The sequence below is a fragment of the Bufo bufo genome, chromosome 6 (genome assembly GCF_905171765.1).
Source record: "Bufo bufo chromosome 6, aBufBuf1.1, whole genome shotgun sequence".
In the NCBI taxonomy this organism is placed as follows: domain Eukaryota; kingdom Metazoa; phylum Chordata; class Amphibia; order Anura; family Bufonidae; genus Bufo; species Bufo bufo.
In genome coordinates this window covers 408,584,569-408,600,084 of record NC_053394.1, presented here as the reverse complement: position 1 = coordinate 408,600,084, position 15,516 = coordinate 408,584,569, and the positions used below count along the sequence as shown (strand labels likewise).

At 42.2% G+C, this 15,516-nt stretch overlaps 1 protein-coding gene across 1 annotated transcript in view; it reads left to right on the top strand.

Annotated features, from left to right (window-relative positions):
* LOC121005801 (zinc finger protein 850-like) overlaps positions 1 to 15,516 on the top strand; it is a 1,060,224-nt gene that overhangs the window by 949,615 nt on the left and 95,093 nt on the right. The window contains exon 8 of the mRNA XM_040438565.1: positions 1,999 to 2,934. Coding sequence (XP_040294499.1) covers positions 1,999 to 2,934 — 936 coding nt within the window. The remainder of the gene's footprint in view (positions 1 to 1,998; positions 2,935 to 15,516) is intronic.

The following is a 15,516-nucleotide window of genomic DNA, read 5'->3' as shown; positions in this document are numbered from 1 at the left end:
GGTTGAAGGTAAAGGGTTCACTTACATTCACACCTCTTTGGCACAATGTACACTTACAAAGGCTAGATGATATTGCAGCTGACACATTTTGGCAAAGGAACAGAATTTTGTATATTTCACAGGTAGTAAAGGATAGAGCGATTAAGCCATTTATAGAGATGACACATAATATAGAAAATTTTTCATGGTTTAGGTATTTTCAATTGCTTTCAGTACTATCTAGTCTGGATGATAAATTGGTGTTGGATATAGATAGCTCATCTATCTTGAATGATTGGGTAGGGGGTACACTGTCTAAAATAAAGATTTCAAATATATATAAGCTATTACTCAAGGCACGGTTTAGTGATATACAGTCACCAGGACAAAGAGCGTGGGAGGTGGATTGTCCGAATTTACAACCAGAAGGGTGGGAGAATATTTTTGGGAATTTAGGTTCACTATCCCTGAACTTCAACCATGTTGTAGTACACTTCTATATTTGCCACAGATTATATATTACCCCCTTATGGATGAATACATGTGGACTAAGGGATACGTCTAACTGCCCTAAATGTGACACTTCAGGAGCGGACTATCTTCATATGATCTGGACCTGCCCAGAACTTATAAACTATTGGAATAGCATCAATAATTTTATCATGTACAAACTAAAAATACGAATCCCTTTTGAACCCCAACTATTCTTGCTTAATGATCTTTCCAAAATAGATAATCCTAAGTATCAAAAGATCTTTCTGGGTAGGATATTGATGTTGGCCAGAGTTTTGGTCAGTCGGACCTGGTTTGCTCGTTATACTCCAGATATAAATATATGGATAAACATAGAAACATAGAATGTGTCGGCAGATAAGAACCATTTGGCCCATCTAGTCTGCCCAATATACTGAGTACTATGGATAGCCCCTGGCCCTATCTTATATGAAGGATGGCCTTATGCCTATCCCATGCATGCTTAAACCCCTTCACTGTATTTGCAGCTACCACTTCTGCAGGAAGGCTATTCCATGCATCCACTACTCTCTCAGTAAAGTAATACTTCCTTTTATTACTTTTAAACCTTTGCCCCTCTAATTTAAAACTGTGTCCTCTTGTGGTAGTTTTTCTTCTTTTAAATATGCTCTCCTCCTTTACCGAGTTGATTCCCTTTATGTATTTAAAAGTTTCTATCATATCCCCTCTGTCTCTTCTTTCTTCCAAGCTATACATAATAAGGTCCTTTAACCTTTCCTGGTAAGTTTTATCCTGCAATCCATGTACTAGTTTAGTAGCTCTTCTCTGAACTCTCTCTAGAGTATCTATATCCTTCTGGAGATATGGTCTCCAGTACTGCGCACAATACTCCAAGTGAGGTCTCACCAGTGCTCTGTACAGCGGCATAAGCACTTCACTCTTTCTACTGCTTATACCTTACTGATAAGGTAAAAAACTATGAGAAAATTATCTTTAAACAGAGGGGAGCTGATGATAAGTGGACTAAGATATGGGGTGGTTGGAGGATTTGATTAGTTGTGATAAATGTTGTTGCTGTTTTTTTTTTTTTACTATTAGATTGTGGTCTGTTTGGCCACCACTGTTTTAGTCATTTAATACTTGAATTTTGTGCCATGCCTAGTCATTTTTGTGGATTTTTTTTATTGGAAAAGTTATAAAACTTCAATACAATTTTAATGTTATTCATCAATAATAAAATGTGTTTTATTCTTGGCAGATGACTGTACCAGGAACTTAGAGAAACATTTGGTATCTTCAGATTTTGAAGTAGATGATTGTGGTATCACACGAGATACATTTGAAGACCATGCCAATATGCAAGATAAACCCTCATCCAATCACAGCAACAATGCATCATTTGATTCTTTTAAACAGGTCGGATCTTTTGATTCATCACAGAATGTAACACCGAATAAAGTAAACAGAAGAGGTGCTAAATATCAAACAGCTCACGTAAGAGGGAAGCCAGTTTCATGTTCAGAATGTGGAAAATGTTTTCACAAGAAATCAAATCTTGTTGTACATCAGAGAAATCACACAGGGGAGAAGCCATTTTCATGTTCAGAATGTGGGAAATGTTTTAAGACTAAATTTGAACTTGTTCTACATCAGAGAAATCACACAGGAGAGAAGCCATTTTCATGTTCAGAATGTGGAAAATGTTTTCACAATAAATCAAATCTTGTTGTACATCAGAGAAATCACACAGGGGAGAAGCCATTTCCATGTTCAGAATGTGGGAAATGTTTTAAGACTAAATTTGAACTTGTTCTACATCAGAGAAATCACACAGGAGAGAAGCCATTTTCATGTTCAGAATGTGGGAAATGTTTTAAGCAGAAATCACATCTTGTTAAACATCAGATAATTCACACAGGGGAGAAGCCATTTTCATGTTCAGAATGTGGGAAATGTTTTATGCAGAAATCACATCTTGTTAAACATCAGAGAAATCACACAGGAATTAAGCCATTTTCATGTTCAGAATGTGGGAAATGTTTTAACCGTAAATCAGATCTGGTTATACATCAGAGAATTCACACAGGGGATAAGCCATTTTCATGTTCAGAATGTGGGAAATGTTTTACTAATACATCATCTCTATTTAAACATCAGAGAAATCACACAGGGGAGAAGCCATTTTCATGTTCAGAATGTGGGAAATGTTATAAGCAGAAATCATATCTTGTTGAACATCAGAGAAATCACACAGGAGAGAAGCCATTTTCATGTTCAGAATGTGGGAAATGTTTTAAGACGAAATCAGAACTTGTTGTACATCAGAGAAGTCACACAGGAGCGAAGCCATTTTCATGTTCAGAATGTGAGAAATGTTTTACTACTTCATCATCTCTATTTAAACATCAGAGAAATCACACAGGGGAGAAGCCATTTTCATGTTCAGAATGTGGGAAATGTTTTAAGACAAAATCAGAACTTGTTCTACATCAGAGAAATCACACAGGAGAGAAGCCATTTTCATGTTCAGAATGTGGGAAATGTTTTAAGACGAAATCAGAACTTGTTATACATCAGAGAAATCACACAGGAGAGAAGCCATTTTCATGTTCAGAATGTGGGAAATGTTTTAACTGTAAATCAACTCTTGCTAAACATAAAAAAAAACACATATAAGAGAAGCCATCTTCATGCTTAGCACGTTAGTGACCTCCCTTATGTGTTTTTTATGGTGGTCATTAACCTGGCTTTATTCTATTAGATACTCCTTTTTACAGGGAGATAAAACAGCGCCTTGCTTTCAGTTACCAGAGTTAGCCGAGGGCTTGGAGCGATGATTGGGACCGCTGTGAGAGCTCCCCAAACAAACATGGTCTCCTGTATTGAATGAATATTGGTATTCAAAGGACAGATCCAGTTAAAAGTGAAACTAAATTTATTTATTTTATATATCTCCTCTGAACACAAATGTTTGGTGAGAGATAATTTAAGAATAAGAACCTTAGTTTCCCACGCTGCCTGTGATCGGTATCGGGACCCTCGATTCCTGTAAAACTGCAAATACAGGGGCCTGTATGTGAAAGTCCATAAAATAGAGCTGGATTCTCACAAGAGCTGGTGTCCAGACATGTGGAAAAAGGGGCGACAATCACACTTGTAAATGTCCAGTTATTTGCAGTCAAGTGGAATGACAGATAGGATGTAATATAGTTTATAAGGCTGAAAAAAGACATTTGTCCATCCAGTTCGGCCTGTTGTCCTGCAAGTTGATCCAGAGGAGGGCAATAAAAACCCTATGAGATAGAAACTAAGGGGGGAAAAAATTTGTTCCCGACTCCAATCAGGCAATCAGAATAACTCCCCGGATCAACGACCCCTCTCTAGTAACTATAGCCTCTAATATTATTACACTCCAGAAATACATCTAGGCCCCTCTTGAACTCTTTTAGTGAACTTGCCATCACCACCTCCTCAGGCAGAGAGTTCCATAGTCTCACTGCTCTTACCGTAAAGAATCCTCTTCTATGTTTGTGTACAAACCTTTTTTCCTCCAGACGCAGAGGATGTCCCCTCGTCACTGTCACAGTCCTGGGGATAAATAGATGATGGTAGAGATCTCTGTACTGACCCCTGATATATTATACATAGTTATTAGATCTCCCCTCAGTCTTTTTTCTAAAGTGAATAACAATAATTTTGATAATCTTTCAGGGTACTGTAGTCCACCCATTCCAGTTATTACTTTAGTTGCGCTCTGCTGAACCCTCTTCAGCTCTGCTATGTCTGCCTTGTTCACAGAAGACCAGAACTGTACACAGTACTCCATGTGTGGTCTGACTTGTAAAGTGGTAGTGACTTGTAAAGTGGCAGGACTATGTTCTCATCATGGGCATCTATTCCCCCTTTTGATGCAACCCATTATATTATTGGCCTTGGCAGCAGCTGCCTGACACTGGTTTCTACAGCTTAGGCTACTTTCACACTGGCGTTTCTGGGTTCGCTTGTGAGATCCGTTTTAGTTCTCTCACAAGCGGCCCAAAACGGATCAGTTCTGCCCCAATGCATTCTGAATGTATAAGGATCCGTTCAGAATGCATCAATTTGGCTGCCTTTGGCCTCCGTTGTGTTTTTTAGACGATCACTAAAACGCAGCTTGCTGCATTTTTGTGACCGTCTGACTATGCGGGGCCTAACGGATCCGTCCAGACTTACAATGTAAGTCAATGGGGACGGATCCGTTTTTCAGTGACACAATATGGTGCAATTGAAAACGGATCCATCCCCCATTGACTTTCAATGTAAGTCAAGAAGGATCCGTTTTAACTTAGACTTTTTTTTTTATGAATAATGCAAACGGATCTGTTATTAACAGATACAAACGTTTGCATTATTTGTGCGGATCCATCTGTGCAGATACAAGACGGATCCGCACAGAATGCGAGTGTGAAAGTAGCCTTAGTTTGCTGTTCACTAAAATTCCTAGGTCCTTTTCCATGTCAGTGTTTACCCAGTGTTTTACCATTTAGTATCTACTAGTGACTTGCATTATTCCTTCCTATGTGCATAACCTTACATTTGTTAGTCTTAACCCCTTAAGGACTCAGCCCTATTTCACCTTAAGGACTTGGCCATTTTTTGCAAATCTGACCAGTGTCACTTTAAGTGCTGATAACTTTAAAACGCTTTGACTTATCTAGGCCATTCTGAGATTGTTTTTTCGTCACATATTGTACTTCATGACACTGGTAAAATAAAGTTAAAAAAAATCATTTTTATTTTAAAAAAAATACCAAATTTATCAAAAAATTTTAATAAATTGCAAATTTCCAAGTTTAAATTTCTCTACTTGTATAATACATAGTAATACCTCCAAAAATAGGTATTACTTTACATTCCCCATATGTCTACTTCATGTTTGGATCATTTTGGGAATTATATTTTATTTTTTGGGGATGTTACAAGGCTTAGAAGTTTAGAAGCAAATCTTGAAATTTTTCTGAAATTTTCAAAAACCCCATTTTTAGGGACCAGTTCAGGTCTCAAGTCACTTTGCGAGGCTTACATAATAGAAACCACCCAAAAATAACCCCATTCTAGAAACTACACCCCTCAAGGTATTCAAAACTAATTTTACAAACTTTGTTAATCCTTTAGGTGTTCCACAAGAATTAATGGAAAATAGAGATACAATTTCAAAATTTCACTTTTTTGGCAGATTTTCCATTTTAATAATTTTTTTTCCGGTTACAAAGCAAGGGTTAATAGCCAAACCAAACTCAATATTTATGGCTCTGATTCTGTAGTTTACAGAAACACCCCATATGTGGTCGTAAACCGCTGTACGGGCACACGGCAGGGCGCAGAAGGAAAGGAATGGCATACGGTTTTTGGAAGGCAGATTTTGCTGGACTGTTTTTTTGATACCATGTCCCATTTGAAGCCCCCCTGATGCAACCCTAGAGTAGAAACTCCATAAAAGTGACCCCATTTTAGAAACTACGGGATAGGGTGGCAGTATTGTTGGTACTAGTTTAGGGTACATATGATTTTTGTTTGCTCTATATTACACTTTTTGTGAGGCAAGATAACAAGAAATAGCTGTTTTGGCACAGTTTTTATTTTTTGTTATTTACAACATTCATCTGAGGGGTTAGGTCATGCGATATTTTTATAGAGCCCGTCAATACGGACGCGTCGATACCTAATATGTATACTTTTTTTTTTATTTATGTAAGTTTTACACAATGATTTCATTTTTGAAGCAAAAAAATCGTTTTAGTGTTTCCATAGTCTGAGAGCCATAATTTTTTCAGTTTTTGGGCGATTACCTTGGTTAGGGTATGATTTTTGCGGGATGAGATGACGGTTTTATTGGCACTATTTTGGGGTGCGTGTGACTTTTTGATCGCTTGCTATTACACTTTTTGTGATGTAAGGTGACAAAAAATGGTTTATTTAGCACAGTTTTTATTTTAAATTTTTTACGGTGTACATCTGAGGGGTTAGGTCATGTGATATTCTTATAGAGTCGGTTGATACGGACGCGGCGATACCCAGTGTTCCCTCTAAGCCTTCGCAGCTGCTGAGCGGGGTCGGCTCAGAGCTGGGCACAGCGCCATCAAAGGTGGGCGATGTGACAATTATCTTAGGTTTTCCTTTCAAAGAGCATAAAAACCCCTGCGCCATCCCATACAATACAGTATAACCCCTGCACCATCCCGTACAATATACAGTATAATCCCTGCACCATCCCATACAATACAGTATAACCCCTGCACCATCCCGTACAATATACAGTATAACCCCTGCACCATCCCGTACAATATACAGTATAACCCCTGCACCATCCCGTACAATATACAGTATAACCCCTGCACCATCCCGTACAATACAGTATAACCCCTGCGCCATCCCGTACAATACAGTATAACCCCTGCACCATCCTGTACAATATACAGTATAACCCCTGCACCATCCCGTACAATATACAGTATAACCCCTGCACCATCCCGTACAATATACAGTATAACCCCTGCACCATCCCGTACAATACAGTATAACCCCTGCGCCATCCCGTACAATACAGTATAACCCCTGCACCATCCTGTACAATATACAGTATAACCCCTGCACCATCCCGTACAATATACAGTATAACCCCTGCACCATCCCGTACAATACAGTATAACCCCTGCACCATCCCATACAATATACAGTATAACCCCTGCCCCATCCCGTACAATATACAGTATAACCCCTGCACCATCCCATACAATATACAGTATAACCCCTGCACCATCCCGTACAATACAGTATAACCCCTGCACCATCCCGTACAATACAGTATAACCCCTGCACCATCCCGTACAATATACAGTATAACCCCTGCCCCATCCCGTACAATATACAGTATAACCCCTGCCCCATCCCGTACAATATACAGTATAACCCCTGCACCATCCCGTACAATATACAGTATAACCCCTGCCCCATCCCGTACAATATACAGTATAACCCCTGCCCCATCCCGTACAATATACAGTATAACCCCTGCCCCATCCCGTACAATATACAGTATAACCCCTGCCCCATCCCGTACAATATACAGTATAACCCCTGCCCCATCCCGTACAATATACAGTATAACCCCTGCCCCATCCCGTACAATATACAGTATAACCCCTGCACCATCCCGTACAATATACAGTATAACCCCTGCACCATCCCGTACAATATACAGTATAATCCCTGCACCATCCCGTACAATATACAGTATAATCCCTGCACCATCCTGTACAATATACAGTATAACCCCTGCACCATCCCGTACAATATACAGTATAGTCCTCTCTGTTATCACTGGACATTTCTCTCCATATATAAACCATACGGGGGAAAAAAATCTTTGATCCAGAGAATTTACATAGAAAAACTAATAACCAAGAGGCTAAACAAAACCCAATTTCTGACCCTTATGTTAAAACATAACTTTCATTTGATTGCTTTAATACCTAAAGGAAAAAAATAATTTAAAAAAGCTGCTGTTTCTCTAGATGACCTTATGTTGATAGTAGTGGTAATAGAGTCTCAAGGGTCTATAAAAGCAGCTACACTATTTTTACAAACCATTGAAACTCTATTAACACTACTATCAACATAAGGTCATCTAGAGAAACCGTAGGTTTTTATTTATTTTTTCTTTCTCTTTAGGTGTTAAAACATAACTTTAATTAGATTGCTCTAACACCTAAATGGGAAAAATAAGAATTTTAAAAACCTGCTTTTTCTCTAGATGACCTTATGTTAATAGTTAATAGTAGTGTTAATAGAGTCTCAAAGGTCTGTAAAAATAGTGTAGATGCTTTTATAGACCCTTGAGACTCTATTACCACTACCATAAACATAAGGTCATCTAGAGAAACAGCAGGTTTTTAAAATATTTTTTTTTCCTTTGGGTATTGTTATGGGGATCTGTGGATGACACATTGTTATGGGGATCTGTGGATGACACATTTTTATGGGGGATCTGTGGAGGACACACTGTTATGGGGATCTGTGGATGACACACTGTTATGGGGGATCTGTGGATGACACACTGTTATGGGGGATCTGTGGATGACACATTGTTATGTGGGATCTGTGGATGACACACTGTTATGGGGGATCTGTGGATGACACATTGTTATGGGGGATCTGTGGATGACACTGTTATGGGGATCTGTGGATGACACATTGTTATGGGGGATCTGTGGATGACACATTGTTATGGGGGATCTGTGGATGACACATTGTTATGGGGATCTGTGGATGACACATTGTTATGGGGGATCTGTGGATGACACACTTATGGGGGATCTGTGGATGACACACTGTTATGGGGGATCTGTGGATGACACATTGTTATGGGGATCTGTGGATGACACATTGTTATGGGGGATCTGTGGATGACACACTTATGGGGGATCTGTGGATGACACATTCTTATGGGGGATCTGTGGATGACACATTGTTATGGGAGATCTGTGGATGACACATTGTTATGGGGGATCTGTGGATGACACATTGTTATGGGGGACCTGTGGAGGACACACTGTTATGGGGGACCTGTGGAGGACACACTGTTATGGGGGACCTGTGGAGGACACACTGTTATGGGGGACCTGTGGAGGACACACTGTTATGGGGGACCTGTGGAGGACACACTGTTATGGGGGACCTGTGGAGGACACACTGTTATGGGGGACCTGTGGAGGACACACTGTTATGGGGGACCTGTGGAGGACACACTGTTATGGGGGACCTGTGGATGACACACTGTTATGGGGGACCTGTGGAGGACACACTGTTATGGGGGACCTGTGGAGGACAAACTGTTATGGGGGACCTGTGGAGGACACACTGTTATGGGGGACCTGTGGAGGACACACTGTTATGGGGGACCTGTGGAGGACACATTGTTATGGGGGACCTGTGGATGACACATTGTTATGGGGATCTGTGGATGACACATTGTTATGGGGGATCTGTGGATGACACACTTATGGGGGATCTGTGGATGACACACTGTTATGGGGGATCTGTGGATGACACATTGTTATGGGGATCTGTGGATGACACATTGTTATGGGGATCTGTGGATGACACATTGTTATGGGGATCTGTGGATGACACACTGTTATGGGGGACCTGTGGATGACACACTGTTATGGGGGACCTGTGGATGACACACTGTTATGGGGGACATTATACAGGGGTAATATAGCTGAGGGGTATCAGGTAAATTATACAGGGGGTAATATAACTAAGGGGTATCAGGGTACACTATACAGGGGTAATATAAGTTATATTACCTCTGTATAATGTCCCCTGATACCCCTTAGTTATATTACCCCTGTATAATAATGTACACTGATACCCCTTAGTTATATTACCCCGCCCTGTATAATTTAACCTGATACCCCTCAGTTATATTATATAACTGAGGGGTATCAGGGTACATTATACAGGGGGTAATATAACTAAGGGGTATCTATCAGGGTACATTATACAGGGGTAATATAAGTGAGGAGGGCTATCAGGGACATAATACAGGGGTGAGGGGTAAGATAAGTTATATTACCCCTGTATAATGTCTGATAGTAGCCTAGCCCTCCTCAGTTATATTACCCCTCATGTACCCTGATACCCCTAGTTATATTACCCCCTATATAATTTACCCTGATACCCCTCAGATATATTATATAACTGAGGGGTATCGGGGTAATACAGGGGACAACAGAGGATTCGTAGCACTGTGGGACGGGGGGGTACATACTTCTTTTTTTATATGCCCTCACCTCACCAGCTAGCAGGGGCCAGGCGCGCAGGGTACTCAGATGCAGCGTGACGTGACGTCAACTCAGCCTGCGCCGCACAGCACGCACTCCCTCTCTGCCTCCACCGGGTCCGGGACTCCGTCCCCCTATTTGAATACTAGCCACCGCCCACCGGCAGCCCACAGCCAGGTATTGTAAATGAACTGACCGTGCGGCGGGCGGCGTCAGCCAGCAAAACAGACAGGGGAATCAGCTGGGGGGCAGTGCGCACGGAGGTGACGAACCTATTAGGGTGTGCCCAGGCACACCTGGCACCGCTGAGTGGGCGGGCATTATAAAATTGTGAGCGGGGCCCCAATAATTGCTGCACGGCCGCCCACCCGCGCAGCTTAGAGGGAACACTGGCGATGCCTAATATGTATACTTTTTTTTTATTTATGTAAGTTTTACACAATAATATAATTTTTGAAATAAAAAAAATGATGTTTTAGTGTCTCCATATTCTGAGCCATAGTTTTTTTATTTTTTGGGCGATTGTCTCAGGTAGGGGCTCATTTTTTGCGGGATGAGGTGACGTTAGATTGGTACTATTTTTGTAGGCAAACGCCTTTTTGATCGCTTGCTGTTGTACTTTTTGTGATGTAAGGTGACAAAAAAATGGTTTATTTAGCACAGTTTTTATTTTTTACGGTGTTCCTCTGAGGGGTTAGGTCATGTGATATGTTTATAAAGCCGGTCGATACGGACGCTGCGATACCTAATATGTATACCTTCCCCCCCCCCCCCCCCCTATTTTTTACCATTTTTTTTTTTTCTTTATTTGAGGAAAATGACGTTTTTGTTTATTTTTACTTGAAACTTTAAATTTTTTTGGGGGAAAACTTTTTTTTTTTAAACTTTTTTTTTCACTTTATTTTTTGTCCCACTTTGGGAATTTGAACTTTGGGGGGTATATTTCTTTACAATGCATTCCAATACTTCTGTATTGGAATGCATTGGCTGTATGAGTAATACTGTGAGTATTACTCATACAGCTTCCTGCCCATGAGATCCAGGGGGCTGGATCTCACAGGCTCGTCACCGGAAGGCAGCGCAATGCCTTCCTTAGGCTACTTTCACACTTGCGTTAGGAGCGGATCCGTCTGGTGTCTGCACAGACGGATCCACTCCTATAATACAAACGCTTGCATCCGTTCAGAACGGATCCGTTTGCATAACTGTTTATTTCAGATCTGATTTTTCACTTCGGAAAACTCAGATCCGACAGTATATTCTAAATACAGAAGCGTTCCCATGGTGATGGGGACGCTTCAAGTTAGAATATACTGAGAACTGTGTACATGACTGCCCCCTGCTGCCTGGCAGATGCTGCTAGGCAGCAGGGGGCAGACCCCCGCCCCCTCCTGTATTTAACTTATTGGTGGCCAGTGCGGCCCCCCCTCCCTCCCCAGTATTAATTGTAACCAGTGCGGCCCCCCTCCCTCTATATTCATCGGTGGCCAGTGCGGATTCCCAGTATTAAATATGACCAGTGCGGCCCCCCTCCCTCTATATTCATTGGTGGCCGGCCAGTGCGGATCCCAAGTATTGTGACCAGTGCGGCCTCCCCTCTTCCCCCCCCCCTAATTAAAATCACCCCCCCATCATTTGTGGCAGCGGAGAGTACCGATCGGAGTCCCAGTTTAAATCGCTGGGGCTCCGATCGGTTACCATGGCAGCCAAGACGCTATTGCAGTCTTGGCTGCCATGGTTACTTAGCAATAAATACAAGCATTATACTTACCTGAAGAGCTGCGATGTCTGTGTCCGGCCGGGAGCTCCTCCTACTGGTAAGTGAAAGGTCTGTGCGGCGCATTGCATATAGCACAGACCTGTCACTTACCAGTAGGAGGAGCGCCCGGCTGGTCACAGACATCGCAGCTCTTCGGGTAAGTATAATGCTTGTATTTATTGCTAAGTAACCATGGCAGCCAAGACTGCAATAGCGTCTTGGCTGCCATGGTAACCGATCGGAGCCCCAGCGATTTAAACTGGGACTCCGATCGGTACTCTCCGCTGCCACCAATGATGGTGGGGGGGTGATTTTAATTAGGGGGGGGAGAGGGGAGGCCGCACTGGTCACAATACTTGGAATCCGCACTGGCCACCAATAAATATAGAGGGAGGGGGAGGCCGCACTGGTCATATTTAATACTGGGGAGGGAGGGAGGGGGAGGCCGCACTGGTCATATTTAATACTGGGAATCCGCACTGGCCGGCCACCAATGAATATAGAGGGAGGGGGAGGCCGCACTGGTCATATTTAATACTGGGGAGGGAGGGGGAGGCCGCACTGGTCATATTTAATACTGGGAATCCGCACTGGCCGGCCACCGATGAATATAGAGGGAGGGGGAGGCCGCACTGGTCATATTTAATACTGGGGAGGGAGGGGGAGGCCGCACTGGTCATATTTAATACTGGGAATCCGCACTGGCCACCGATGAATATAGAGGGAGGGGGGCCGCACTGGTTACAATTAATACTAGGGAGGGAGGGGGGGGCCGCACTGGCAACCAATAAGTTAAATACAGGGGGGGGGTCTGCCCCCTGCTGCCTGGCAGCATCTGCCAGGCAGCAGGGGGCAGTCATGTACACAGTTCTCAGTATATTCTAACTTAAAGCGTCCCCATCACCATGGGAACGCCTCTGTGTTAGAATATACTGTCGGATTTGAGTTTCACGATCTAACTCATAACCGACAGTATATTCTAACATAGAGGCGTTCCCATGGTGATGGGGACGCTTCAAGTTAAAATATACCATCGGATTGGAGAAAACTCCGATCTGATGGTATATTAATAGGGACTCCTGACTTTACATTAAAAGTCAATGGGGGACGGATCAGTTTGAAATTGCACCATATTGTGTCAACGTCAAACGGATCCGTCCCCATTGACTTGCATTGTAAGTCTGGACGGATCCGTTTGGCTCCGCACGGCCAGGCGGACACGAAAACGCTGCAAGCTGCGTTCGGGTGTCCGCCTGCTGAGCGGAACGTAGGCCAAACGGTGCCAAACTGATGCATTCTGAGCGGATCCGCATCCACTCAGAATGCATTGGGGCTGTACGGATCCGTTCGGGCCGCTTGTGAGAGCCTTCAAACGGAACTCACAAGCGGAGCCCCGAATGCTAGTGTGAAAGTAGCCTTAGACATCGCGCTGCCTTCCATGCCATCGGGTCCCCACCACACCCTCATGGGGACCCGATGGCACCGCCTACACCTGCCGCAACCGCAGGTAAAAGCCGCAAACAGCAGGTCTGAATTGACCTGCGGTTTGCGGCGATCGCCGATACAGGGGGTCTCATGCCCCCCCCCCCCCCCCCGGCGTTGTGACAGGATGCTGGCTGAATGATTTCAGCCGGCATACTATTCGGATTAACCCCCGCGGCGCCGCAATCGCGATTTAAACTTAGGACGTACCGGTACGCTCTGAGTCCTTAAGGATTCGGGAAATAGGGCGTACCGGTACGCCCCTAAGTCCTTAAGGGGTTAAACCTCATCTGCTACTTCTCTGCCCAAGTCTCCAATCTATCCAGGTCCCTCTGTAGTAGTATACTTTCCTCTTCCATGTTAATTACTTTACACAGTTTAGTGTCATCTGCAAAAAATTATATTTTACTGTGCAAGCCTTCTACAAGATCATTAATAAATATATTGATGAGAATAGGGCCCAATACTGACCCCTGAGGTACACCACTAGTGACAGTGACCCAATCTGAGTGTGTACCATATAAATATCTATAAATTGAGAGGGAGGGAGGGGGAGGCCGCACTGGTCATATTTAATACTGGGGAGGGAGGGAGGGGGAGGCCGCACTGGTCATATTTAATACTGGTAATTAGTGACCCCTTAGTGACCACCCATACTTGTTTTTACTGACGTAAACAAAGGGGGTTTTAGCTAAACGGCTGGCTTTAATAAATCATTACATGTACTTAAAATGGTGTATTAAAAACTATAACTTGTCCTGCAAAAAATAAGACCTCTTACAAGTACATTTATGAAAAAACAAAAAAGGTCTAGCTCTTGGAATGCAATTTTTTTAAAAATGTGCTTGGTCACTAAGGGGTTAATAACCACTCTCTGTTTTCTATCACTGAGCCAGTTACTTACCCACATGCAGACATTTTCTCCCAGTCCAAGCATTCTCATTTTATATACCAACCTTTTATGTGGTACTGTGTCAAAAGCTTTGGAGAAGTCCAGATATACGACATCCATTGATTCGCCGCTGTCAAGTCTAATACTTGCCTCCTCATAGAAACTGATTAAATTAGTTTGATATGACCAATCCCTCATGAAGCCATGCTGATATGGCATTATTTGCTTATTTTCATTGAGGTACTCCAAGATAGCATCTCTTAGAAAACCTTCAAACAGTTTACCCACGACATTAGTTTCTGGGCTCTGTTTTTGGACCATTTTTGAATATTGGCACCACATTTGCTTTGTGTCCATCCTGTGGAACACTCCCTGTCAATATAGAGTCCTTAAATATCATAAATAAGGGTCTGGCTATGATATTACTTAATTTTCTTAGGATACGTTAGTGTTTGCCATCTGGTCCCAGCAGTTTGTTTTTGTTTTTTTAAGACGCCGCTGTACTTCTTTGTGGGACAGACAGGGCACTTTTAATGGGGAATTTACTTTTTTGCATTTTATCTGACCGTTTATTTTCTTCAGTGAATACAGTGGAGAAGAAAATATTTGCTTTTTCCTCATCGCTCTCTGTAACTCCCACCTCATTACTCTGTACAGGGCTGAAACCTTCAGATTTATACTTTTTACCATTTATATAATTGAAGACAATTTTGGGGTTAGTTTTACTCTCTTTGGCAATGAATCTCTATGTCTCGAGTTTTGCTGCTTTTTTTTCTATTTTACATATTCAATATTTTTCCTTGTAGTTTTTTAATGCTTCCTCGCTACCCTCCTGTTTTATTTATTTAAATGCTTTCTTTTTGTCATTTATTGCTTTCTTTACATTTATACACATTGTTTTTTTATTGTTCCTTAACAATTAGATTTTAGGATGGTTTTAAAAATATCACATTTTGTGGATGTATTTTTATTTTTTAAGACTTTGTCCTAGTTAGTTAGGCCTATGGCCTCTCTCTTAGTTTGCTAAATTTAGCTTTTTTGAATTTTGCTTTTTTTGTTCCTCCCTGAAGAAACACTTTTTTGAATGACAATTGCAAGGTTAT